At 39.0% G+C, this 25,332-nt stretch overlaps 1 protein-coding gene across 2 annotated transcripts in view; it reads left to right on the top strand.

Annotated features, from left to right (window-relative positions):
• ARHGAP10 (Rho GTPase activating protein 10) overlaps window positions 1–25,332 on the top strand; it is a 149,876-nt gene that overhangs the window by 107,351 nt on the left and 17,193 nt on the right. For both annotated transcript variants that reach the window (XM_083861017.1, XM_083861016.1), the window contains exons 19-20: window positions 6,831–6,981; window positions 22,443–22,605. In XM_083861017.1, the coding sequence (XP_083717143.1) occupies window positions 6,831–6,981; window positions 22,443–22,605 (314 nt within the window). The remainder of the gene's footprint in view (window positions 1–6,830; window positions 6,982–22,442; window positions 22,606–25,332) is intronic.

The raw sequence follows: 25,332 nt of genomic DNA, 5'->3' as shown, positions 1-25,332 counted from the left end.
TGGATTGGCTGATAGCAGTGAATGGGCTGCCATCAGGAGTGTTCTTCTCATGAATTGTTAAAAGGTGGAGTGCTATTCGATACGGTGGAAGCTGCAGTCTCTGTATCAGGAGTCCTACTTTTAGAAAGGCTGACTCAACAAACTCATAATTCGCGAGTGATCAAAGGACATGCATTTTTAACTTTGGTAGGGTTTCCTTTTTTTTTTCCCCTCCTTCACAGCTGTCCTCCAGACTGTAATGTTGAGTTTTGCAGGCTTTTTAGTTTCTTCATTATGTCTCAAAACTTGAACTACACAGTTCAAGGCAATCAGGGCAAATGAGTGGCTATTAGAGTCTACTGATAGATTAGGTCTGTCTGAAACTTCCCCGGGTTCTTTTGTCACTCTCATAGTTTGCAGATTATCCAGATCTCTAGTTGCTCTTGTTTAAGAAGAGCAGATAGCAGATACTTCAGTCAGAAAATTGAGACTCAGTGTCCACAAATCCCTATAAGCAATGTTTCGCTTAGTTAGGGGTGGTCCGGCTGCCAGGCAGATGGGCTTGGCAAATGATATCTTTGCAATGAAGAAAAGGCTGTCTTGGATGGATTCAATTCTAATTTATTTATTTAGAGAGCTTTGTGGCTTGGCTCACAGCCAAGGATGTTTCCTGTTTCTCATTTTGACTTATACCTGGTTACTTTCCAGGCTGCATCCAATGTTGCACTGTAATTCAACAGTGTGTGCCAGGAGCATCAAGAGCATTATTGATGCTTTCTGGTTGGTGGCCCTCTAGAGACTGAGCCACAGGTAGTTTTCAGCTCTGGATCTGATTCTACCCCCCACCCCCACAATAATGTAAAAAGGTATTTTGTGGTTTGTAGTGGAATTCAAGCCTCAAAATCCAAAGCCTCAGAAAAATCTGCATCTTGTGCAATCTCACAGAAAGCAGTGCACAGCAAATCATATTTTACAGTATATAAATGTTGAAATGCAAAAGTCAAGATAACTAATTTGAGGCAGGCACACCTGTGGACATGATGGTAACCTTTGGGAGGTAAGTTATTTAAGAATTCTGATGAAGTTGTTGGTAATTTTTCTTGGAGGATTTTGTAAATGTTTTAAAAATATTGAATATGAGTTTTAGAAGTAATCAACTTTAATCACATTTTGCACACTGAACACAGATTCTGTTTAGATATCAAGAATTCCTAGTGCCTGTAGTTTTTATTTTTTGGATTGTGTTTGTGAACAAGAAAAATTAATAGATCATTTTGACTAAAACCAGGAATGATGCTGATCTAACATTGTCCATAGTAAAGTAAAAATGTGAGCCAGTAAGAAACTACAATAACAATGGATCTTTTTTAAAAAGCTTTCAGTACTCTGGAAGTTTTATAAAATTGTTAGAATTGGTGAAGGAAATCAGTTTTGAAACAAAACTTTTTTCCGAGCTCTCTAGAAGTTGATATTTTGTAACTTCTATTATGATTAAACTTTTAATAACTCCAATTAGCTTCTGTAATCCCTTCAAATAGGGAATAAAGACCCTAGAACTTTTCATGTTATTGAATGTGGTTTTTACTGTTAAAAAATGGATTACAATTAGTGTACAATTAGTGGTTAGTGGTTATAATTAGTGGCTGAACTACTGTAGTAGTGTTTTAGGATGCTTATTTTCACCTTGCAATTTCTGAAAAGCTTGTATCCACTGTAAAATTGTAGTTTGACATAAAAGACATCACTATTTTGGTTTCAGAAAATGGCAGAAAAAGCAGGGTACGACCATTGTCTTCATTATCCTAAGAGGAAAAAAGTTTTGAAATTTATCTGAGTAAGAGCACACTGTGAACTACAAAGACAGTTGGTAATTTTTTTTAGGCTTTTTGTCTCTAATATAAATATATGATTTTTGGTTTTGTGCAGATTGGTGGGTTTAACCTAAATTGGGCTTGCATTACAATGAAAAGAAGCTAAGTCAAGGAAAGAGCATGGTGATAAGCTCCTCTTGCACTATCCCATTATCTGCTAATGTATAAAATATTCTTTGATCAGCATATATTATAGCCAGTTGTCATGGAAATGCAAGGAGTACCATAGGGATAAAATGAGTAAGGGGAGAGCAGTACATGTGCCATAGCTGGATGGTGATTTATATTATTCAATGAACATTATTGGAAGTATCAGTCTTTGTGTCTTTTATTTAACAATGGCAAATCAAGTTGATATTGAAAGGAAATTGCCCAAATCTGAACTTGTGTTGTTCTTGTCTTGAGAAATACTCTCCTCTACAAATGAATGTAGTAGTAGAGTCTATCCCACTAGTGGAATTCCACAGAATTTGGAATGACCTTGCATTGCACAGTGACTTCTGGTGCTCTGGTTTGTGTATTCCAAGGAGATAGATGCATGTTCTGGGTGGTTGGTGTTAGAGAGTGATAGAGGTTTTGTCTTGCAAAAAAAAAATCGTGGCACAGCTTTAAGATGATTTTTTATAAGTTTATCCTCATTAGCTCTATTACTAAGCCTCCAGTTTTTTCTCCTCTCTTTTTCATCCCACTCTGTCCTTGCTGTTTGCTTCCCACTGATTTTTAGAGAAAATTTTAATTACCCCAGTGAAACAAAGCAGACAGAGATGACCTGATGTCTGGGTCTTTTCCTAAAGTGATTCCTGGCAAACATACTGAAATTCATTAATTAGTTCTGCTTGAAACCAGAACAAACAGATCAGTATTCTCTTGTAGCAGCAGAATCTAATCTACATTTCCATGTACAGCTATACATCTAGTCATGAACTTGTGGAATAGACCAAGTTAAATCCTCCCAGCCATGGGTTTTTTTGAATACCTAAAATCAGCTCTCATAAGAGCTCAAGATCTAGAGTCCAGCACTGTTGTTGCAGATTAAGGGGAATCTGGCAAAATTCCTTGGGCTGCTGCCATGTGGATCTGCTGGTAGAATACAGTATGATAATATGTTGAATTTGGCTCATTACTCTCAAGAAATGCTGCCATAGACTTTGTGGGACACAGATTTAGGAATTGGAATGGTTATATGTAGGGATGATCTTGGGCTCACTGCTCTAGACAGAGCTGTTATTAGTGCTGTGTGCCCAAGATGGTTTGTGGTTTGTTTAGCCTTGTAAAGCATCCATTTTATACTCCTACATAGAGAGAAATAGGTCAGACTTAGCAGAGTTTTAAATTGCTCCACCAGAGTTTCATCGTTTTTGTTGTAACTTTTACACTGCAGGTTTGGAGATTTATCCTCTGGTTCATTCAGTGTGCACTTTGAAATTCTCGTTTCATATAAGATCAGATCTAAAAAACCATTTACAATAGTGGACTAACTTGGACTGACTAACAGGGATTTGTTGCTGGATTAAAATTTTGAGTGCTGCGTATATTAGTCTTCACCCAGGTGTAAATTGGTACACTTAGCTTCAGAGTTTATTCCCAGGTAGGCCAATAGCAGGAGGCCAGTGCTTTTGAGAACTAAATTGTAGAGAACTGATAGTCTATAAATCTCTTGCAGTTTGACCACAGTCTCAAAAACCGTGTTAACATGGGATGTGACTGTGAAATCTTTAAACTTTGAGGTTGGCTTAGGATATTTTTATCACTTCTAGAATGATGTAATTCAATAAGCATACTTCACTCTTGTCTTTATTACAGGAATGTCTAAGTTGTGGTGACTTCTGCAGTCCAGATGAGTGATAGTGGTAGATCTGACCTTAAGGGAGCATGGGTTTTGAGCAGCAAAACAATGATCTCTTAAATAGCACATTGTAATCTGTTCCTCCTTGGGACGGTTTCTCTCCAATTGGATATGTGTGGTTGCCTTGCCATGCAGCTGATAGCAACTTCTTGTAGTGCGGGACAGTGCTCCTAAACTTTCTCACCTGTGGTCTCAATGCTTTTGTGCAGGTCAGGCAGCACACAGCCATGCTGGGGCCATTTCAGGTGCTCCTGCTGTGTATGTGTGATGTTGAATTCAGTCCTCTGTGCGCGTGCATTGGGCTTCTGACAACAGGTCAGTCACAGCTGGCTTCTTTTATTAGCCATGAAGCATTTACACTTCAGTGATGCTTAAATAGTTAACAAGGTTAGAAGCAAATCTGAATAAAACCAAACCCAACTTTTCTCCCCACAGCTTAAATAAAGCAGGCTCCATCCCCTCATTCTCAGGCAGATCTAACAGTGCTTCTATCAGTGCAGCAGACTAATATCCAAGCCAGGATGAAATGCATCTGCCTATTTAAGTAAAATAAAACAAGAAAGATAAGCTGAATGCTCTATGTGCACTTCTGAAGGTGAAGGTTGATGTTTTGCTTGCTTTTCAGATGCTATCCTTTGCAAACCTGTAGTATGAACTGGGGCTTTGGCCTTCAATGGAAAAAGATTGCTGTTGCTGAAAAATGTCCAGTTAGGGCTGGGCTGCAGTTTATTTTCTTACTTAAACGACTAAGAAAGATACCAAAGTAGGCATGAACACAACTATGAACTGCTTGAAAGAGCAAAAGATATTTTTGCCTTTTGCCTTTGTGACTCTTAGTTTCTCATGCTATTAGTTTTGGAAGAGTATATTGCAATATGTGTGAGAGACAAGTAAAAAACATTGAATAACTTCACTGCAACCTATGCAAGTCACCTAGAAGCATACGAGAAAGCTCATTTCTTATGAAGTACTCCTGAGAAATACTCGTTCTTCTCACCAACACTAATTTCAGCAGAGATCCATGGATAAGGCTGTAGAAATAAACACAGCTGTGGAATGTGACATAGTAAACAACATGCTGAAACCTCTTGGCAGAGAGTTGTTTGCCAGAGGGCCCAAATGCGATGCTTAGTCCATGGAAAAGATGGCATTTCAAGTTTTGGTACCGTTGAATTTTTCAGAAGCAAATATTTATCCCTAAACCTGCTCAATCTAGCCTTGTATTTACACATAAGGGGGCAGTGTGGTACTGTTAGCCAAGTGCCATGGAGGTGCACATTAGATTTCACTATTATATATTGCATCATGTTTTAAGAAATGGCTTTAGAACTCTGAGCACAACTAGAGCTTTGTCGCTGCCTGAGAGTGCTGCTGTGTCTGTACTGGGGAGAACCAGGTTGGGCAGCTTCCTCTCTTTGTAAACATTTTGTTTTTAGAGAGTTGCTATTTTGGCACTCTCTCATAGTCCCTTGTTCCTAGGTACGTGAAGGAGGGGAAGACAGTTTTCCTAATGCTGGGATGGGGATCTTCAAATTACAGCATTTTTACTTCCCCCATGGCAACATTCACTTACTGGGAAGGAAGGTAATGTTTCCACTGGAGCTTTCCTGTGCACACCGTACGTCGGCTTCTGGCCCACTGCTGCCCAGTTTTGGGAATATGACCATTTCCCACTGTTTTATGGAATATTTCTTGTCTTGATTATTTTGTATCAGCACAGTCTTTTACCTGCCAATATGAAAGTGATGATTAAGTGGCTGTAAGTCAATGTATACATAGAATCTTGGGTCGTCTTCTTCCTACATGTTAATATTCAGAGTTAGCAGGCCAGGATATGATGGCATTTAGGGTTTCTAGTACTTTTAACATGGTGTTTTGAGTGCCTTACTACAGGATACTTATGGCATTATTTCTCACCTGTCTGGGTTTTAGTGTCACACTGCACCTGACATGTGCTGTTATTATCCAAAAATGTGTTATCTGTGTTGTCCCTTTATAGTTTCTGCATGAATTTCTACTTCATAAAAAGCTTCCCCTTCAAATATTGATTACAGCTCTTCTCTTTGCCAAGTATCCTTATAGTAAATATTATAAAGTTGCAGAGTACAAGAACATCATACACTGTTTCATTATATCTTGTTATATCACTGTGTTGCATTGCTGAGAGGTGCTATAGAGACACAAGAGTTTTCTTACACAGCTTCTGTTTGTGTTTTTCTTTATCTGCTGCTTTGTCTTTGCTGAAATACGTATGAAGCCAATTAGTTCATGCCATGATCACTTGTGGAAGGCTGCTGGTAAATTGCATGCCAGCACACTGATAATTTCTAGCAGTAAATCCGCACTGTTGGACTGTCTCCTTCATGTGACAGTTTAAGTATAAGCACTATCAGGTACAGTGAATCTATGTTGTTGGTTAATTCAGAGAGAAATGACGTGGTATTCTGTGTGGAGTGGTGATATGCTGATGGTCATGAGTCAAAAGATAAAATGGTGACAGCAAATGCAATCCTTTTTATATGCATCTTTGTGAATGTCAGTATTCAATATAAAATTGTCTCAATATGCAATAGTTAACAGAATAAATTCTCACGTGGTTTGTTACTATGGTATTTCTCACTTAAAACTCCTGCCCACGAAATTTTCCTATTGCTCTCTTCAAGAGTGTGGTGTTTCTTTAATTGAAATGGTTGATATAATGATACCACAAGCTTTGAAAATTAAAATAAGTATTCTGGAAAAATTACAGGTTCTAGCTAAAGCTATAAAGCATCTTGGTTGCTGGTTCCTAAGGTAGTATCCTTCATTTTCTCCTTCCCCTCCATCCTAGCTGGTAAGTGTGGCTGCAAATGTTTTGTATTGGAATTAACTGATTGGCAGCTTGGTTAATGTGTAGACAGTGCTCTTGGTTATTTCCATATTATATTTATCTATTTATTTATTTATTTATTTATTTTGAAAGCACTCATTAAAAACCCACGGCATACTCCCAAACTTGAAGGAATGGATTTTTTGGCTCCTGTCTGCTTTGAATGAAATCCAAAACAAATGTTGTTTGATAATGGTTTACAGTTGCATTGCACAGGTTGCTCTTCATGATAAATAATTAACACCCTTTGTGTTCTTGATTGCAGATTTTCAAAACCCTGCCTGATGCTACTTTCCCTGAGCCAATCTCTATGTCAGTATCTCCTCCAAATGCCCCACCAAGGCAGTCAAGAAGACAAGGACAGCGTATTAAGAGGCCTCTGGCTGTTTACAATCTCTGCCTGGAGTTGGATGATGGTAAGATGTTAGTAATTATTTCAGTCCTTGCATCGGATGGGCTGTGTATCCTACCTCCAGGAGGTGTTTTCGTTTCATGTTTCATTTGTATACATGTGTGGATGCACATGCACGCTAGTTTAATTGCTTTGGAACATGCAAAGAAGCGAGGAGAGCTACAGAGAGGGGACAGCAGGGGGTACTGTCCTGTGACTTATGTTTAAAAGTAGGACGAACTGTCTTAAATATGCTTTTCTCCTCTGAAAAAGAAGCAGCTCCTGTTTCTTTGGGGAAATCTCTTTGACCTCTACTGAAGATTACACAGCCATAAGATAAATGGAGAGAGAACTAAAATTAAAGCAAATCTTTTATGAGAAGAGCTAATGCACTTTACAGTTAAATTCATCTGGATTAAAGGCTCAGGTCACCACTGCACTGGAGAATACCAGTACTTCACTTGAATCTTTAATACCTTGCTGTAACTAGCAGTAAATACTTGTCAACTTGCCTTACCACTGAAAAGCAAAGAAAAAAAAAAAAAAAAAAAAAGAAAACTCTTCCTTTTGCATGGAGTCTGCAGTAACAACATACAGTGAGGCAAAGGGTGTATAACATCTTATATATTCTGACTGTTGGCCAGAACCATAATCGTTTTCCTGAAATTTCATTGCTTGGGGGTACATACAGTACTGAGGAGGCAAGTCAGGGCTCATTTTGTGTTACAGTTTTTCTCCACCCTACTCCTTTTCTCTCTCCTAATGTTTTTAGCCAATTGTCTTTTCACATGAAGGGCCATGGGATCAGGGCACAAAGTCCAGTTACAGCAAGTGAAAATAAACAGGGAAGTTTTGAACTCATCCAGTAGTAGGAGATTCGCTGGTGAACTGTTGCTAAATTGGTGGTTAACAGTGGTTGATTTCATAAAGCAAGAACACAAATACCTATGACAGCTGTTAAGTGCAGGTTTTAGAAATAAACTCAGGACTGTTTATAGTTTCAAAGCCAGTTTTGCAAAGAGTCAGCAAGAAACTCAGCATTCCTGCCGTCAGATTTGATTCACCAGAGAGATACATAATCTCTGTCTTTCTTTCTTGCATCAAATGTGAAACTAAATGCCTTGGCTAGAAGATATTTAAGGTGTATCTGCTTAAAAAGCTTAAGCTGTGTTAATTTGAATAATATGCTCCCAAATGCTAAGAAAGCTCTTGAGCTACATTTGCAATAATAAATTTATCCTCATTTGAAAAACAAAATAAAGCTGAAGCCACACAGAGCTCTTTACATCTAATTTTGAATGTGAATCCTAGCAGGATGCAAGAAGCACTACAACTTCTTCAATTCCATGGAGCAAGATGTGCACTGAGGAGTTCACTCTGGCCCCAGACACTGCAGACAGAAAGAACTTTGTGGGTTGTTTTTATTCTAAGAGCCAAAAAGACAGTGTTGGTGTCGAAAACTGTTATAAAGATTCTATTTTGCCTAAATGCAGCCCATATCCTTGTCTAATTTAGGCATCTTGGCAAAGAGCTGGGGATTGTTAAAGGCTGTGATAGTTACATTTCATGCAGAACTTTGCTGCTTGATGGGGTGCTGTAGTGGATTGAACTGCAAAACAGCCTAATGCATCATGGTACATATTAAAACCGTAGTGAAGGCTGAACCACTGCAGGTGAAATTTCGGTGGGATCTGACCATCCCATTTCCCTTGTAACTGATGAAAAAACACCCTCTGTAGTCTGTAAAGCCACTAGCAAAGGTAGCAGGATCCTCAGGCTGTTGGTAGCTGCTGGCCACATGGTAATGGCTCTTTTCCTTGTTGAGGCAGCCAGCTGTGTCAGGACAGTGGTCAGTAGCTGGGACAATGGCTCTTGGGCACGTGTGCCGTGCACATGCAGTGCCTGAGCCCGGCTGCGTCACTGCACGCTCTGAGCCACTGCCCCAGTGCCTGCAGCCTGTCTGGATCAGCCAGGCTCATGAATTATCTAGTCCTTGAGTAGAGCTCAGTGCCTCCAACTATGCTCCATGGCCTTCAGTTGCTTTCTTCTTTGGAGAGGGAGGTGAAGGAATAGAAGTGAGCCTGGGCTTCATTCCATATTTACCTAGTTTCTTGGCTAACAAATGCATGTTTTATAACTGCTCTTTGGAAGATTTTATCCTGTGTGTGTTTTTAACAGGAAATTAAACATTAAACCCCTTCCCTCCCCCCCGCCCCCCCTTATTCACAATGGCATGAGTAAAGCACCAGGCACAAGCCAGTGTTTTGTATTTCCTGGATATGGCAAAATTATCATAATCTTGTTTTAAACAAGCAGCTGATACATATTTATATGTAAATATATTTGTAGACAAATATATCTCTCAAGTTATTATAATTGTATATAAATATTCTCTATGCCTTGAAACTAGAACTATGTTGGAGACAGAATCTCTCTGTGCTAGAAAACTTCTTGAGTGTGTTTCTTTTAGGATTGTTATGCAAACCAGGAAATTGTTAGAAAAGCGGAAACAAGTCTTTAGCTATCAGCTGCTCCAGGGAGTTAACAGGCTTCAGAATCCACTGCTTGAATTGGAAATGCAGGGTTCGGGCCAGGTTTCTTTTTAAAAGCACGCTTGCAGTCGAGAAGCTTCTTGACTGCACACAAAATGTATGCAGCAACCACCCAGAAAGGGCTGTAAGATATATAAATATTGATAGATATAATAGCTGAAGAACACACACTACGTTTGATAAAAATCTTTATTTTGCCTTCTAGTAATTAGCTGTATTGAATTCTGATAGGGCGTAGATTTTCCTTCCTTGTACATGGCAATTAGATGATTAAACCTATTTGCAAACAATTCAAGGATTATATTTGCTGCAGTGAGGATCTTTGTTTCCTGAAAGACCAACTTAAGTGACTGATGATACTGTCTGTTTCTCTTTCAACTTTCCTTCTTTGCTCTGTGGTAAGCCAGTTACTAAATTTTCTCTCTGAAGTTTTTTGATATCCTAGTATCTCAAGTAGAACTCGACCTAATGGAGAACTCTGAGCTACTTCCCTCTGTGGCCTAGACCCAAAGTTCTCATTTCAGCAAAATGCAGATTTGTCTGAGATTTACATTAGGACCAATTCCAGAGTTTTCTAGCCTTCTAAATGAAGATGTGGGATTTGTTTTTTGGTGGGTCTGATGTTGTTGTTGATTTTTTGTTTGTTTTGTTGTTTTGTTTTTTGTTTTGCTTTTTTTTTTTTTAATATCTATGGGGAAATTACTTTCTTCTTTCCCCCTCACTATCTGAATGAATTTTAGAGTGAATAGCAGTGCAGAAACTCCTGTGACTTAGTCTCAGCTATGTGCAAATGACTTTTCATTGTCTCTCTGTCTCTGTGCAGAGAGGGAAAGACTGTTAGCTAGAACTGGGAGTTGTTTATCCTGTTCTAAACATGTCATTGGGTCTTTATTTTTCCATTTGGGCAGTCACTATGTATCAGAGGATATCTCTGTTTATATTTCTCTTAGAGGGCAATGCAGATTTAAAATTTTCTTCTCTTATGATTTTATTTAGATTTTTATGTACCTTTCTTTACTTGTGGCAAATGCAATTGGTTTGGGATTTCTCTTGTTTGTTTCATTAATTTATTTAAAAATTTATTTCAGTGCCAGAGACTTAGAGATTATTATACAATTTTACAGGGCTGTTAGAGCAGTATGGGAAGAAAAGTCCTGTGCAAGGTAGGCTGTGTAGTGCAGTCCATCCAGGATGAGCAGAGAATCAGCACAAGTTGCATAAGTCACACCTGGAGTCAAGAAATGGGTCATGCGTAGCACATTGTCCAACTACAGAACAACTTGTTTTCTAAACAAACCAGAATATACATCTAAAACCACAGGGCCTGCTGATGCCTTCTTCTATTTGAATACCCTCTAGGTGCCAAAATTTCTCCTTGGCACATACACGGACATAGCACATTAGTGTCAGAGGGGAGTTGCATTGTTCTTTTTATAGGGCATTTGTGTCCTATCCCTCCACTCAGGAATCATATGGGCTGTTTATGATAGCTTGCTGCTGCTGCTGTAAACTAAATACTGTATTTATAGTGATTTAGAAAACAGATTCTTCTGCAGAATTCAAAAAGAAATAAAAATTAGAATTGCTATTTAACCCTTCAAAACTCTGCTAACTTATATTGCCCTTTGAAGTGTTTAGGGAAACATAGTTATGAATGGTATGTTCGTGTTGAATAGGAGTAGCTGGTCTTGATTTTTCTGTGGGGATTGGAGCAAGACAATGTCTTAATTTGGTTGATAAATTAATTTTAATGAATTACTGTGGCATTCAATTAAATTTATCAGAATAAAATGCGATATGTGTAATGGCTACACAGTAATATTCCCTCTCCCTACTCCCCTCCACATCCCTTCCTCCCCTAAACACAAGTAAAAAATCATAAACTTCATTTGGAATTACTGAACAGAAAACCTGGATGTTAGAGGAAGCCTTGGACTTAAAATGAGACTGGTCTTCAGGGCTGAAACAGCCCAGAACTGCAAGGTTGCAGGTGTGAAACCTGGCCTTGAACTCTTTCTATTTCTGAATCTGCTGCTTGGAAGTGTTTCTGTAATCTGGCACATGGTAGGGGAAATGGAAAGAAAAGCAGCTACATAGGCATATCAAAAAGCCATAAGGCCCTGAAACACTTGCTTACAAAGCTATTGTTAACAGCTGAGCAGAACACACCTCTGCTGCCACAAAATAAGTGCACCCATGTTAGTCATGAGGGAAGGATCAGGATGACTGCTGTTTGCCATGTGGAATTTCAGACAGTTTGTTTTTCATCTTGCTGCAAGAGTAGTTCCTGCAATTCTATGTGATCCATCACAGCTTTTCCTACCTGATGGCTCCAAGTAAGATGTGTGCTGTACAAAGTTAAAAGTCTTTTTGAGCTACTGCCAGTGAAGGTAAAGTTTTTTCATGTGTAATTGTGGGTCCTACTTTTCTATCAGAGAGTTGACTTCTGCTTGGAGAGCTTTGGGTCCGTAATTTAGGTCCATACTTTGCATACACAATATATGTTGTCTGGCCGTTTTATCCCTGTGAGCAATCTTTTTGCTACAGTCTGCTTGCTGCACTGCTACCAAAAATCAAATTTGTCTCCTAACTTTTACATCTCGTTGAATGAGGTGTATCAGATCTTCATGGTTGGTGTGAGAATTGCCTTAGTTTCATTGCCAGTGCTTGTCTGCTTTCAGTGTATGAAATCTAGAGGCTGTAGAAACGTTCAAAGCAAACATATCCATGTGTTCACACACATTCATACAACAGAAGTCAGGGGGCAGGAGAAGGGAACCTGCGTAGACTTAAAACTAGAATCTGGATCGAAAGAAGGAAGGGCAAGTTCAGGAGAATGGGTCAGTCTTTCCTTGAGGCCAGACATTATTAAAAATCTCTGATCTCCTTTAATAATCCTTCATCTCTTTAATTCTCTACCTTCTGCACACAGACATGCAGGGGCAAATAATGCTGTAAGAAGGCCAATTTGGCATACTAAAAGCCATTAATCCCAGGATGGAAGTCACTGACATATCTTTGCTGCATGCCAGCTGTGCCCTGGCCAGCCTCTATTGGTAAAAGTAAATTCCCTCACCTGGCACACAAGAGTGTAAGTAGAACAAAGACTTGTAGCTGTTCAGCTCTTCATTCACCTTCCTATGGATGAGAACATGCATTGCACTGAATTAGGGTTTTCCTCACATGCTCTTGCTTCTCTTCACTGGTGACAAGGATTGAAGAGATCTTGCAAGGGAGAGCTGGTGAACTTTTTATGAGGTTAATATGCAAGTTAGAAAAATATGCCTCTTGTTTTGCTCCCACTCCATCAGTGTTTTTCATTTGGTCAGAAAAAAAGTCTTCTTGTTCACCCGTTAGCTTCTGGAAGTCTTTGTCCTATTCGCTCTTCTTTTTCTCTCTAATTTTCTGTTTTCTTCTTTTGAAAGTTGCACTTAGTGCAAGGTGAATTCCATTACTGTCACTTCTTTCCTTCCCAGCTGTTCTTGCAACTTGCTGAACCAACAGGGAGATTGAAGGTGTTCTTAGGGGAGATCAACAAACCTGCCACCTGGATGTTCAATTGAAACAACTGACAAACCTTTCCCTAAGGGCTGCTTATCTTGTTTTCAGTGGTTTTTTTAACCAGCCATAGGTATCCAGCTTGATCCATTCCTCTGCTGAAGTCACTGTTATGGCAAAAGGGGAGAGGTGAACAAAATCAGGAAGAAGGCAGTGCCAAGTGTCAGCAGCACAGTGAAAATATTTCAGAGTGGCTTTTTTGTGAGAGACCCATCACATACACAATGTGGTAGCAGTTATTCCTTATCATTGGCCAAGTTGTGGAATTATTGGTGAGAAACTTCTTCTAAGAAGTCATAGGAAGTGACTGCAAGTGAAGCAAGCTTAATAGCAAGAGAAAAGGAGACAACAGCATGGATGTTATCTCTGACAGCTCAGGGAAAGAGCCTTTGAACACCTTACCTTTTGGAGGTGGAAGCACCCTTAAAGACACATCTTCCAGCTTCTTGGTGCCAGCAAAACAGAAAAGGAAATACTTTGGTGGACTTGGGAGTTTTTGATAGTATTTAAGAAGTGCTTCTGACTTAGGAAAGTTTTAGGCCTGGTTGTCTTGGTTTGTGAATACAGGTATCTGCCAGGGAAAGCTGGAATTTCCCTTGGAATGGAGAATGTAAGCCACCCCCCTCCTCCTCTTTCCAAATTATTATAAATTTGCAATTAGAGGCTTTCAGGCAAAGGTTTGGGAATAGGAATAACAGGTCTTTACTGGGACTATTAAGAATACAAATGTAGTAGTACAAAAAACAAACAAACAAACAAAAACCCTCAAAAAACCAAGCAAGCAAACAAAAATCCTAGAAATCCTGACAGAGTCAGAAATAAAACCTGACACCCTGTTGGTCAATGTGTTGGAAGCAGTCCAAAAGTAAGCCCTCCTGGAGTGGCTGATGTGGTTCTGTTGGAGTAGAGATGGTCCTGTAGAAAGGGTCCAGTAATGGCCAGGTGAGTCAGGTCTTCCTCTGGGAATCCAGTGGAAACATTCCGTGCCTCAGTTTTTATGTAGGTAGGAACTGTTTGGCTCCTCCCACTGGGTGGAGCATCTCACAATGGGATGATGTAATGTGTCATGTCATTGGTGAGCTTTAATGGCCCATTAACAGGAGATATCCCCCTGGAGGGAGGATGGGCCTTGGAAGAGATAAGGAACAATGTTCCACCTGGCTTTTTAACAGTTGGCCTGTTAACAGAAGACACCCGCCCCCTCCTCCCTGGAGTTACAAGTGATAAAGAAAACACCTCCCAAACTGATTTCAACATATGGAATAGAATAAACTTTTTTTTTTTGTTACATAACCCAAGACACTGGTGATTATACCCCTTTCTTGATCTGCTCTGGTTTTTCACAGTTCTCATTCTCATGGATGAGAATGAGCTGTTATGTTTCAACATAGGGCTTGACTACAGGTTAATGTTACCCGTACTGGTGGAAACCCAAACTCAGTGCTATGAAAAAATTTAAAAGCAGTGGGGCAGTCTGTTTGTCTTATTATTTGTCAGGGTTTTCAGGAAGTAGCTTCAGTTCATCATTGTATTTTTCAGCCATGAAATTGGTTGGCATCTGGCCAGCATGGTAAAACTGGAGATCATGTGTGGTTTCCTGCCAAGCCAGCTCTGGTAAAAATGACTAATCTTTGAGTTTAGATTCTGCTCTTGTTATCATGGTTTACACAAATCAAAAGAGAAATTCCTCTGCAGGCTTGTATCTGATTTCTGTTGTGTTTCAAAATTTAATTACGTGATATAATTAACATACAACCAGTGTTGTATCTGTGACTCTGTCTTGAACTGGTTTTCCGCAACTTGAGGAATAAATTGGGATTCTTTATCCATTTCAGTTTTAGCTTGCTCAGTGAAAGGCTACGTGTGTCTTGGATTTTATTGACGTAAAATAATCCAAGCAGTATTTCTTCTGAATTTTGAAAGATGACCTGCATGCAGTAAGGGGTTATTTATTGAAATAATTGCTTAATTTTTAGAGGTAAAATGTTTAATGATACCAAGTAAGTGAATCTCTAGAAGGATGCTTGGTTAAAACTGAGCTTTGCCTTTTAAAAATGGACAAAAAAACAAAATCAAAAAGGAGGAGGCTAGGACAGGATGATGGTCCCCAAACTCCACTTGCCCCTAAGTAACTTGCAGATTTCTTTTCCTTTCCTAACCCAAACTCAAACACCTTGTGGCCCCTTTGGCTACAATTCTTGAGTTGCATCATCCAGTCTTGAGGCAAATTCTGTCTAGCACAGCTTCCTCCTTTTCCTGAGGTATCTGAACCATTATGGAGTTGGGAAAAACAATCTTTCTATAGGAAAGCTACTTTGTGTCTAACATACACATGCTGATACATGCACACATTTGAAAAATATATCAAAGTTGCTCTTTATCTAAGAAAAACTGTAGCCAGCTCGAATAATTGAGTTAATTATTTTGTCTGAGAGAAAAAAGTAGCTGGCACAGGGATCTGATTCTTGCTGCATGTGTTCTGTGTGACAGCATGAAACTGATGGGAATGTGGGTTGTCTGCTGTCCATTTGCTCTGCTGGCTTGAGGCTGGATGAGTGTATGATGTCTAAATTTATGTAAGAACTAACTGCATACCAGGGCTGGGCTGCAGTGTATAGGGTTTGCTACACACTGGGATTATTAATAGGTACTTTTGGATAATGGAATGTGGTAATACAAATCTATTTTTGGAGTATTTACAAGAATCTGGCCTCCAAAATACCCATTATTCAGGAGCATTGAAATAAGGCTCTTGTTTGGTTTTAGCATTCACTATAGTTACTTTTTTAACCAAATAATAGGTCAATATTAGCTTTCAATCAAGCTTTCACCTTGATTTGGAAACATGTTTAAAAAACATAATTTCTGTGTTCTGGAGGTAATAAAGAATTGACCAGTTTTAGTGGCATGATAAATGAAAGTACACAGTTTCTTAATTTACTGAGAAACAGATGATTTTACTTCATTAATTCAGAAAGCTTTTGAAAAAGTCTGAAGAAATAGAAGAGTATCTGAGTTCACTCAGTGTTTGGTGTGATTTACCACAGGGTGAGTGGTAGTGTAAATAGTGATTAAAGGCAGCAGCCCTGCATCTAGAAAAGGCTGTTCTTGACTGCAGAGTCCTCTCATAACTAAGAAAACTTTCTCCAGTGGAGTTACTTCCAGCTTTCCAGGAATGGCTGAATCCTTTCCAGAGTAGCTGTTACATCGTTTCATGGGATCATTTAGAGATTTATTAACTGTGTGAGGCAACTTTGGTTATGTTTTTTTTTTAGTCTGTTTTGTGTAGATGCTGAAGATCTAACACTTGGAACTAAGTACTTGCTTGATCAAAGATATTTATGATACCAGTATTTCTTTCTATCCCTGATCTATGAGATTCCTGTTAAAATGAAAACATAGTACAGACCAACAAATTAATGTAAGAGCAAAGCTACTTTCTACTTGGTTGAGCTTCTGTATTATTGTGGGAAGTTAGCTATTTATGGGGAATGGATCTCTGTTGTCTCAAAGTTGGGATGCAGCTGTGATGCTGAGGGGGGAGGATGGGTGACTGCGCAGCAGTGCAGCTGCTGCTTCTCCACCTCATGATGCAGAAAATGGGAGACTTGAAGGTGGCAACAGGGATTTTGCAGCATCTTTAACCTACTCTCCTCAGTAATTGTCCCCATCATCCCTTGTCTATGACTAACTGTTTGTGTCAAAGTCAAGATGGATTTTTGTCCTCTTATTTTACCATGATTTGCCTATGCAATGACCATTTAAAACATATATGAGAGTTCTGTTTTGCATATTCTGTGCATATCAGCAGAAACAGTCATAGATTCCTCATTTACTCCAGAAAAATTCTCTTTCATAAACCGTTTCATTCACTGGTTACCCTTAAACTATAGACATTAGTTGTACTGTTGACATTAAAGATTAGTCTTGCTTTTAACATTAAAGCATGTAATTCATCAGTTTACTTAAGCTGAAGTTGGAAGAAAACTGTCACTTAAGTAACTGATAGTGTTAGCTCTCTGCTTTTCATGGTTCTTAATACAAATGCTTTTTTCTTATTTAGAATTCTCAGAGTAAAGTAAGGATCTGATTATTGACACTGCCAAAGTATTTCAGGGTTTTTTTCTTTTCAACCTTAGATGCCAACAAAAAATATTCTTAGACTAGCCAGATGGAAAAAGGAGAAAAAAAAGGCAGTGGGGAGACATGTCATGCTCAGTTAGGTAGAAGCTTAGATTTCTCTGGTAAGGAGGATCTGAGAGCCTTTACTCTCTGAGGCTCCTCCAGATGAAAAAACATAAGGAATTGAGGGTTTATGTATTTGCTAGAGAAAAGCTGGATGTGTGGTAGGTCCTAGTCTGTGCAGGTACTTTGGGGAGTATCTGTTATTATGAGAAAGGCTGACATGAGGCAGGGAAGGAGGGAAGGGGGAAGGATATTTGTGTTAGAAACTGAGGGGTCAGTAGTACCAGCTAGACACATCAGTAAATTGTTAGGATCAGCTGAAGATATTTATTATTTTCTAGATGGGGCTGGTCTCAACTATGAACAGCCATAAAGGCAGAGCAGAGAGTGTCTGTTGCAGAGGCACAGTGAAAGCTCAAAGGCTTGGATGAGTGTTGTGATTAGATCAGTGAAACAAGAAGATAATTTACATGACAGTTTAAAAGGATCCAAGCAGTCAAAAAATTTAAATAGTCTGCAAAAGGTTGTGAGAATGTGAAACAAGTTTTTAACTCTCTTGAGAGTAAAATTGGATCTTACACCTATTTGCGTAGGATGGGGACATGAATTGTAGAAGCAGCTTGATGGCAGCTCTAGAAAGATGGCCAAAGCTGAAGACACTCAGCGCCTTCCCACAAATATGACGGAGGAAAGGTGAAGAGTTGATGGCTGGAATGCTGACAGAAATTTGTGAGATGTCATACAGACTTACTGCTTTTATACTGAGAACCCTTGTGTCCTTCATCTGTTCAGGCACTCTTTGGCACCCAAAAATGAGTGTAATAGGAGAGAAAAAGGAGGCGGATTGACATTTTTAGAAGGAGAAGGTGAAGGCACCAAGAACACCAGACTGTATGCTCAAAGAATAATATAAATGAGCTTTAAAGGCAATCACATCTTGCATGTTTTATAAGGTAAGAGCTTATTAGAATTCAGGGGGTAGGAAAGAAGAATAGGAAGTTTCTGGAGCTCCTCTTCGAAAGGACCTGTCAGTCCAATGTGGCAGTCAGCTTTTTCATAGGAGTGGGAGACCTGACATGCTGCTCACTGAAGAACAGTGCTGGAGATAAAGAGGAGTGAGAGGAGAGAAACAGTAAAAAATACTAGGCTATCAATATCAGGAGCCCCTGACTTCTGAGGTAAAAGGAAACCCATAAAGTTGATTCAGTTCCAGCAATGTCTTTAACATGCACTTTAAGAAACAAACCATGTCAAAACTTAAAAGGCAGGTCTCCAGCAGCTTAGAGCCTTTACTGCTTCTACAAAGCAAATGACAGGAAAAGGGCAGGGGGGTGGGAAAGGAGGAAATAGCTAGAAGTCAGTGTATGTTACAAGTTTTGAAGAAATGTCAAAAAGAACTTAGTTATGATAATCAATGTGTAATCTAGCAGAGATATTCACAGGTAGGTCTGTTGCTAGGTGAATATTTTGAATAATGCAAAGTCATCTAACTGGTCTGAAAAAAGGTCTCTGGTCATGGGGTTGTGTAGTTTGGCAGTGTTAATTTCTAAAACATCTTGTAGCTTGCTGAAGAAGTCTGAAGCAATTGGAAGAATGCTGATGGAGTAGCAGTATTTAGAAAGGTAAATACAAATCTTTGACAATATATTTGCACATGGGACAGAGTTAGGAGAATTGCAAATAATGACAGGCAGTAGGAGTTGTGGTTGTGTGCTAAGCTGCATCCATTCAAACAAAATAAACATGGTTGTATTGAGAAACAAATGTACAGATTTTAGAGGGAAAAGCCCAGAATTACAGAAGGGAGCACATCCTTAGAAACAATGACTCTGCTAAGTCTGTTGGTCACAGTGGCCAATCAGCTCATCATCCTATTAATTTAAATTAATGGCAAAAACAAATGCCAGCCCTGGATGTGCAAGCAGGACCGATGAGTAGGAGTAAGTGGTGGAATTAATGCTTAATGTCGTTCTGATGGAACCACAACAAAACCCCACAGAATCACATCTGCTGTAGCCTCTTCAGAGAGAACATTGGGAAATTGTAACAGCTTGATAAAACAGGTATGTGGTTCCAAAGCTGCAAAATCCCTCCCAGCCAGAGATTCAGTGTTAAACTTAAAAAGGAGATCATTGAAATACTGTCGCGCAGCACAAAAAGCTGATATGAGAGGTAATATAATAATTAGTACTGCATATTACATGGGTCATGCCTGAAAATGAGGCCTTCAACAAAGTGAAGGTACATGCATTGATTGGCAAGTCTGTTAATTAGTAACCAATTGATTCTTCACTCCCTTTATCATCTACTGATGTTTTCAGACAATGACTATTTGGAAGATGTAGTTTGACCCCAATGTGAGATGGGCATTAATCAAAAGCAGGTTATTAAGCTGAATGAAGAGATAATGAGGCACAGTTCTGTGGCCTTTGCCATGTACAGGAGTTACCATAATTTCTGAAGTTAGCAGAACTTTTGGTACTGACATGAAGGGTGAGATCTTTGTGCTGTTGGAATCACAGCAATAACCCTATGTTTTGAAGACTTAGGTTTGGAGCATATATTGTTTTTAATAATGAAAATGTACTAGATGGTCGTTAATCATCTGTATTTCCAGTTATACAGAATTTGCTTTTCCTGAATAAAAATATTGTTTTACTTTATAAAAGGAGATAATTGAAGACATCAGAAATGTAAAGTGCCTTTGAACATATTTTTAGAGGGTTTTTACTTAATCTCATAGAGTTTAGCAGGCGTTTTCCTGTTTAAATACCTGATTTGTTTTTAGTGTTCAAAACTCAGTCTTAGTTTTGGGAGTTCAGTGCAGTACAGACTGTGAGAAAACATTGGCTCAGGAAGGAAGAAGTAAAATTTGAGGAAAGATTTAACACACGGTTTAAGATAATGTCAAACATAATTGCCTGTATACTGCAGGCTCCAGTGTTGACTCTGCTGTGCGTGACTGAAGTGTTCAGTGTTTTGTTTTGGTTTCTTAAACTTTTTTCTGTGTGTTCCGAGAAACAATTCGGCAGAAAATCCTTTGCTTTCTGTAGGGAGGTGCTGTGTGTTGGTCGTATTTGTAATATTAAAAACCAGATTAATATTCCTTTCAAATGTGTTTTAGTAATGCTAAGTGAATGGTTGAGGTAAATGTGGCCTTCTAATATGGTATATGTAGTTTGATAACCCAGAATGTGCTACTGCTACTGCTTTGAAAAGAAATTGTGATGGATTCAAAGTACTTAAGTCTAGTTCTAAGGAATTCATGAAGTAAGGTTGCAGTACCACTGTCTAATCTCTCAGATGTTTACCACTGTGACATGTACATCTGCAGATGAGATGTAATTAATTAGTTTTTTACCTGACACTCCTGTGATTCTCGTGTTATGTAAATGTGAAGCAGCAGCACCATGGCCTTGGTGCAGTGGGGAGGTGCCAGGTGAGCAGGATTGGGCCACAATGCAAGTGACTCACTTTCCCAGGTTAATGTTCTCCTCAGAGCATGTCACACTTTGGTACTATGGGCTAATTTAGATCCTTAAATTAGCAGCTGCATGGGGAGAAATTTCCAGATGATCACTTTTATCGTTTCACTGTTTTTAGTTGTATGTCATTTTACTCTCTAGGGAAATTGTACTCTCAGAGCTGCTGGGAGAGGGTGAGGATGAGGTGTCTGGGGAAGCAGCTGAAGGCTTTGCTACCTCTGAGCTATTGTAGCAGAAGGCATTGAGGCTGTGATACTTATGAGAAGGATTTTATCCAGCAAGGGTGGCTTTTCATTGTCCACATTTTTTTGTTGTGGTGTTGCACTTTTTGTTAATTAAAGAAAAAAAAATCATAAAGAAATCATTGCAACAGTAGTGCTTAGCTTGATGGAGTAGCAGATGCTAATTAATTTAGAAATAGAAAGTAATGTTGTACAGGACTTTGTCTTGTATATTAATGTGTATGGGAGATATAACTTTTCAAGCCAGCATAATATTTGAACAGCTTTTGATTGTATTATTTTGATGCTGTGTTAGGACTTAATTGTAGAATTTTTTTTCCCCAAAAACTTTTTGCCCCAAAAGAGCAGAACTCTTTTACAAAGACTGTGGGGGCAGCAGTATCTAATCCACTCTAGACTTTTCTGGTGGTGTTATTTGGCAGGCCTGTGGGTTGTGTTCATGAGAGCGACTGGGAGTAAGATAGATGGAGGAAAGGATGCAGGGAACCTTGTGAAGGGTGGCTGGAATTGATCCTTTTTACTATTAAATATTAATATATTGAAAACAACTACAGGCCCCATCTGAGACTGCTGGCTTAGCTATGCTGGATACTTTAATGCTTGCAAACATCCTCATTTCACTCACCTCCTTTAGAATTCATGAAATGTACAGCTGATGTTTAAAAAATAAAGATTGAAAGGAAAAAGCTGTGTGGGTGAAGGTTAGCTTTTCAGTGAAGAACGTGCTGTTTGGCTTGATGTGTCAGCATGGTTTGCAGTTACTGCTCTGACACGTTAGTAACTTTATCTTATGGTTCTTGGGATAGGAATGCTGTTCCTTTAATGTTTTCCTAATCAATCATATCTGAATATGTTGCCTCTCGCATGATATCCTAAGAGTAGCCTAGGAAAACAAATAGCAGGTCAGAATACAATGAGCTCTCTTAAAAGTAACACCATTAAAAAGGAGTAATAAAAGTAACATTCTTGGGTATTGTGTGTTTGTTAGAGATCTCTTGCTTATTCTGACCTTTCTAAATGTCATTGTTTCATGTTTGAGAAGACTGTGCTTATTGTATTTGAGAGCACTTATTTGCCTCAAATGTGTGTTAAATTATCTTTAGAGACTGCGATTTTAGGGAGACGTGCAAATGTGCATAGCCTAAACTATTTTCTTATCAGAAGTGATGCCTTTTTCTGAAAATACCTCCCCAAAATTTGTAATTTCATTCGCATAAAACAGATACTGTAAAGGGCCTGGGAATATGTTGTATATGAAGAGAGCCTGTTGGGAACAGTGTTGGAAATGGTGCAATGATACCTTTTGGGGAAATAGTGGGAGATTGCTTGTCCTCCAAAATACCTGGTGGAGATGGGACAGTAAGGTTTCTTCTCTTACATATTTCAGGACATTATCTCCAAGGCAGATTATTTGGCTTTATGAGATAATTCCTTGAGTGTCCTGACTTCTGCTGTCTTTTCTAGGTGACAGTCACAGCTCTCCTAGAGAGGACACCCCAACTGGGAGCATGGATTCTCTTTCTTCCCAGTCTCCAACACCTGCCTTCTCCAGCAGCCCCCCTGGGCTCTTGGATGGAAATCACCTTATCATGGACAGCGGAGATCTTGCAGGCTGGACAACAAATCTGTAAGTAACTGAATATTAAGTAAGGATGTTTCCACTGGTATGATTGTGAAACACATTTCCCTTTTCAGTTTGGTGAGGAGTGATTTTTAGAAATTGCATATAATTGTGTTTGTTTTCTTCTGCTGCAAAAAGATGTGTTTGTATGTTGTGGTGGAGCTTAGAGCCTACTTGAATGCTTGTAGGAAAAAAATGTTCTTTTGAAATCTACTTTATTTTCCTGTGACCTGTTAGAACATTTTAAATGGTTTTAGGTTGGTTTTTTTTTTATTATTTAAGCAGTGAATATATAAGTTATTCTCTAGATGATGTTTTACTTTAGTTTTATTTCAATGAAACATTAAAGTACACTTAGATGCCATACTGTTAAGATTTTGGGCCCAGCTTTGGGTTTGGATAAATACATTGCAATGAGTGTGTGCTCAAATGCTATTGCCTAAGAACATTATAATTTTTATTCTCTTCTGAAAAACTAAGTGCCTAGTTTCCAATGGAAGTGCAGTCTCTCACTTTCAGTAGATGCTGTAAGTGTTCAGTTTTTGAGCATGACTTAAATATAGCAAAAAATGGCATTGAAATGTTAGTCTTATCTCTAATACATATTCAGGTTTGACACACAAAAAAATGACCATAACTTGTTTTTTAAATCTGAGTTGAACTTTGAGTTCTCTGGTTTGCTATTCATTCAGACTTTAACCACTATCAAGACAAACTTTTCCAGCCTTTAGTGCCAAGAAGAGTAGAAGGAGCAGGTCTGGAGAAAAGATCTATTAGAAATATTTTCCATAATGGCATTCTGAGTAGCCAGCTCTGGTGATGAAACAAGAATAAAATATTTGTGAAGATGTATGTAGATAGATAGATAGTCATAGAATAATAATAATAAACTGCTGACTTTAGTGTTTATTAACTAGAACAATTTTTTTTTTCTCTCATATGTATTGAAAGAATTGCAGATTTATAGGTATTGTCCATAAATGTTGTTGAGGTCTGAAGTTAGTCTTCCCTTATCCTCTTGCACTGTCCTCTAGAAGGGTAGAATTAGCAATAAATTCTCTGTACCAAAAAGAGGTGCGTGAAAAGATGCTGTAACTGGTATAAAACTGGACTGTCAGTGAAAGCTAATTAAGGAACACAGGGTTAGCAGGGCAGTGATAATGTCACTTCAGAGAATAAAATGAGGAGTGCTGGTTTTAACCAGAGAGTTTGAGAACTTCAGGTGTTTGAAGGAATATTGCCTTTTTTTTTTTTTTTTTTTTTTTTTTTTTTTTGTGTGTGTGTGTGTGTGTGTGCGTGTTTGTTAATTTTCATCAAAAATTATACTGCAGTGGTGTTTTGAGAGCCTGACTTGTTGGCTTGAGGTTTTCTGCTCAGCTGAAAAGCGTACTTGGAGTTCTCTTTGGAAGGGAAAAAAATAAAGGTGCATGGTATGTGCATTTAGACTGTTTGTCAAAAGTAGTTTGTTTCTTCCACTCACATCTGTGAAATCTGCTTAAAGCTACCTCTGTAACAAGCCTGGACAGTGATAGAGAGTAGTCTGTGAATGTTACATTCTTCCTTTCCTTTGCTTTCTCACCTCAAATTGGCTTCTCTTCCCCTTCTAGTTCAAATGACTCAGAGGGCCCTGCCTTAACAAATAAAACCCAAACCAAAACACAGAGCAGCTCCAGTGTAGTAATGGCAAAGTGTAGATCTGGTAGTTCTCACAATTCTGGGAAATGTAGCACTGGCTGTTGCTTGTAGACTATTGTCATAAGCTGGATCAGTCCTTACAGTTCGGTGAAGAACAATCCTTTCTGTTTGTGCAGGACTTCAAAATGTTTTGTATTTTGAGCCAAACTGGGACAAAATCTTAAATCGGGACAAAAATTCTTAAAGCCACAGTATCATCTCTCAATGGTATTGCAGGTGTTTACTGAGCTCCAGCAAATGCCATACTGAGTCTAGGGGAGGTGGAATTACACCAGAGGATCCGGTTTCTCAGGTTTCTGCTGATGTTTATAGCACATGGGTGTTACTTGTTGGAGATCGATCACTCCAGAGTTATGCAGTCAACAAGGTGATGGTGACTTCTTTGTGGCAGAAGAGTTGCTTGCAGTGTTTCCTGGGGGAAGGATGTTGCATTGTGGGTCAGGATGTGTCAGATATTCCAAGAACTGGTTTACACCAGTAGTTTGCTTTAAGCAAGAGTACGTGATGGGTAGCAAGAATACTTTTTGTGGTATTTGTTTTCAAGAAAGAAGAAGCTTTTTTTTTTCCCAGAATGATAGCTGTTGTCACCATGATGTTTCCTGGCAGGGATTTTTGTGATGCATGCCCTTTCCTTGTCCCACCTTGCAAAGCAAAAGGAGCTACAGCTTCCAGCATGGTGAGGTGAGCACCGAATGGAAGCAAATACACCCTCACCTCCTGATGGGCTCTAGGAGGGGCTTCATGGCCAGAGTGGTGAAAGAAGCTAAGACAGCAAGGGCTTTGCCACCAATCTGAAATACCTCACAAAGCCCCGACTGCTCAATTGTCATGTCAGTATTTAAAGATGTGCTGTGCATACGGTATAACTCGAAGGTGATGTTTCACATATGTGCCATTTTGAAGCCCCGTTAAGCTGTTGGTTTTCATGTCTGTAAGTGTGTGTCTGCCTGATGCTAGATTTTCTCTGAAAGATCTGTGTGGATTAGACATATGTCCTGTGTTGTCACATGCTGCTGCAGGGGTGAGCAGAGACTTGGG

The sequence above is a fragment of the Zosterops lateralis genome (genome assembly GCF_965231275.1).
Source record: "Zosterops lateralis genome assembly, chromosome: 5".
NCBI classification, from domain to species: domain Eukaryota; kingdom Metazoa; phylum Chordata; class Aves; order Passeriformes; family Zosteropidae; genus Zosterops; species Zosterops lateralis.
Note: the sequence above shows the minus strand (reverse complement) of the source record. Positions and strands in the feature narration are given on the sequence as shown.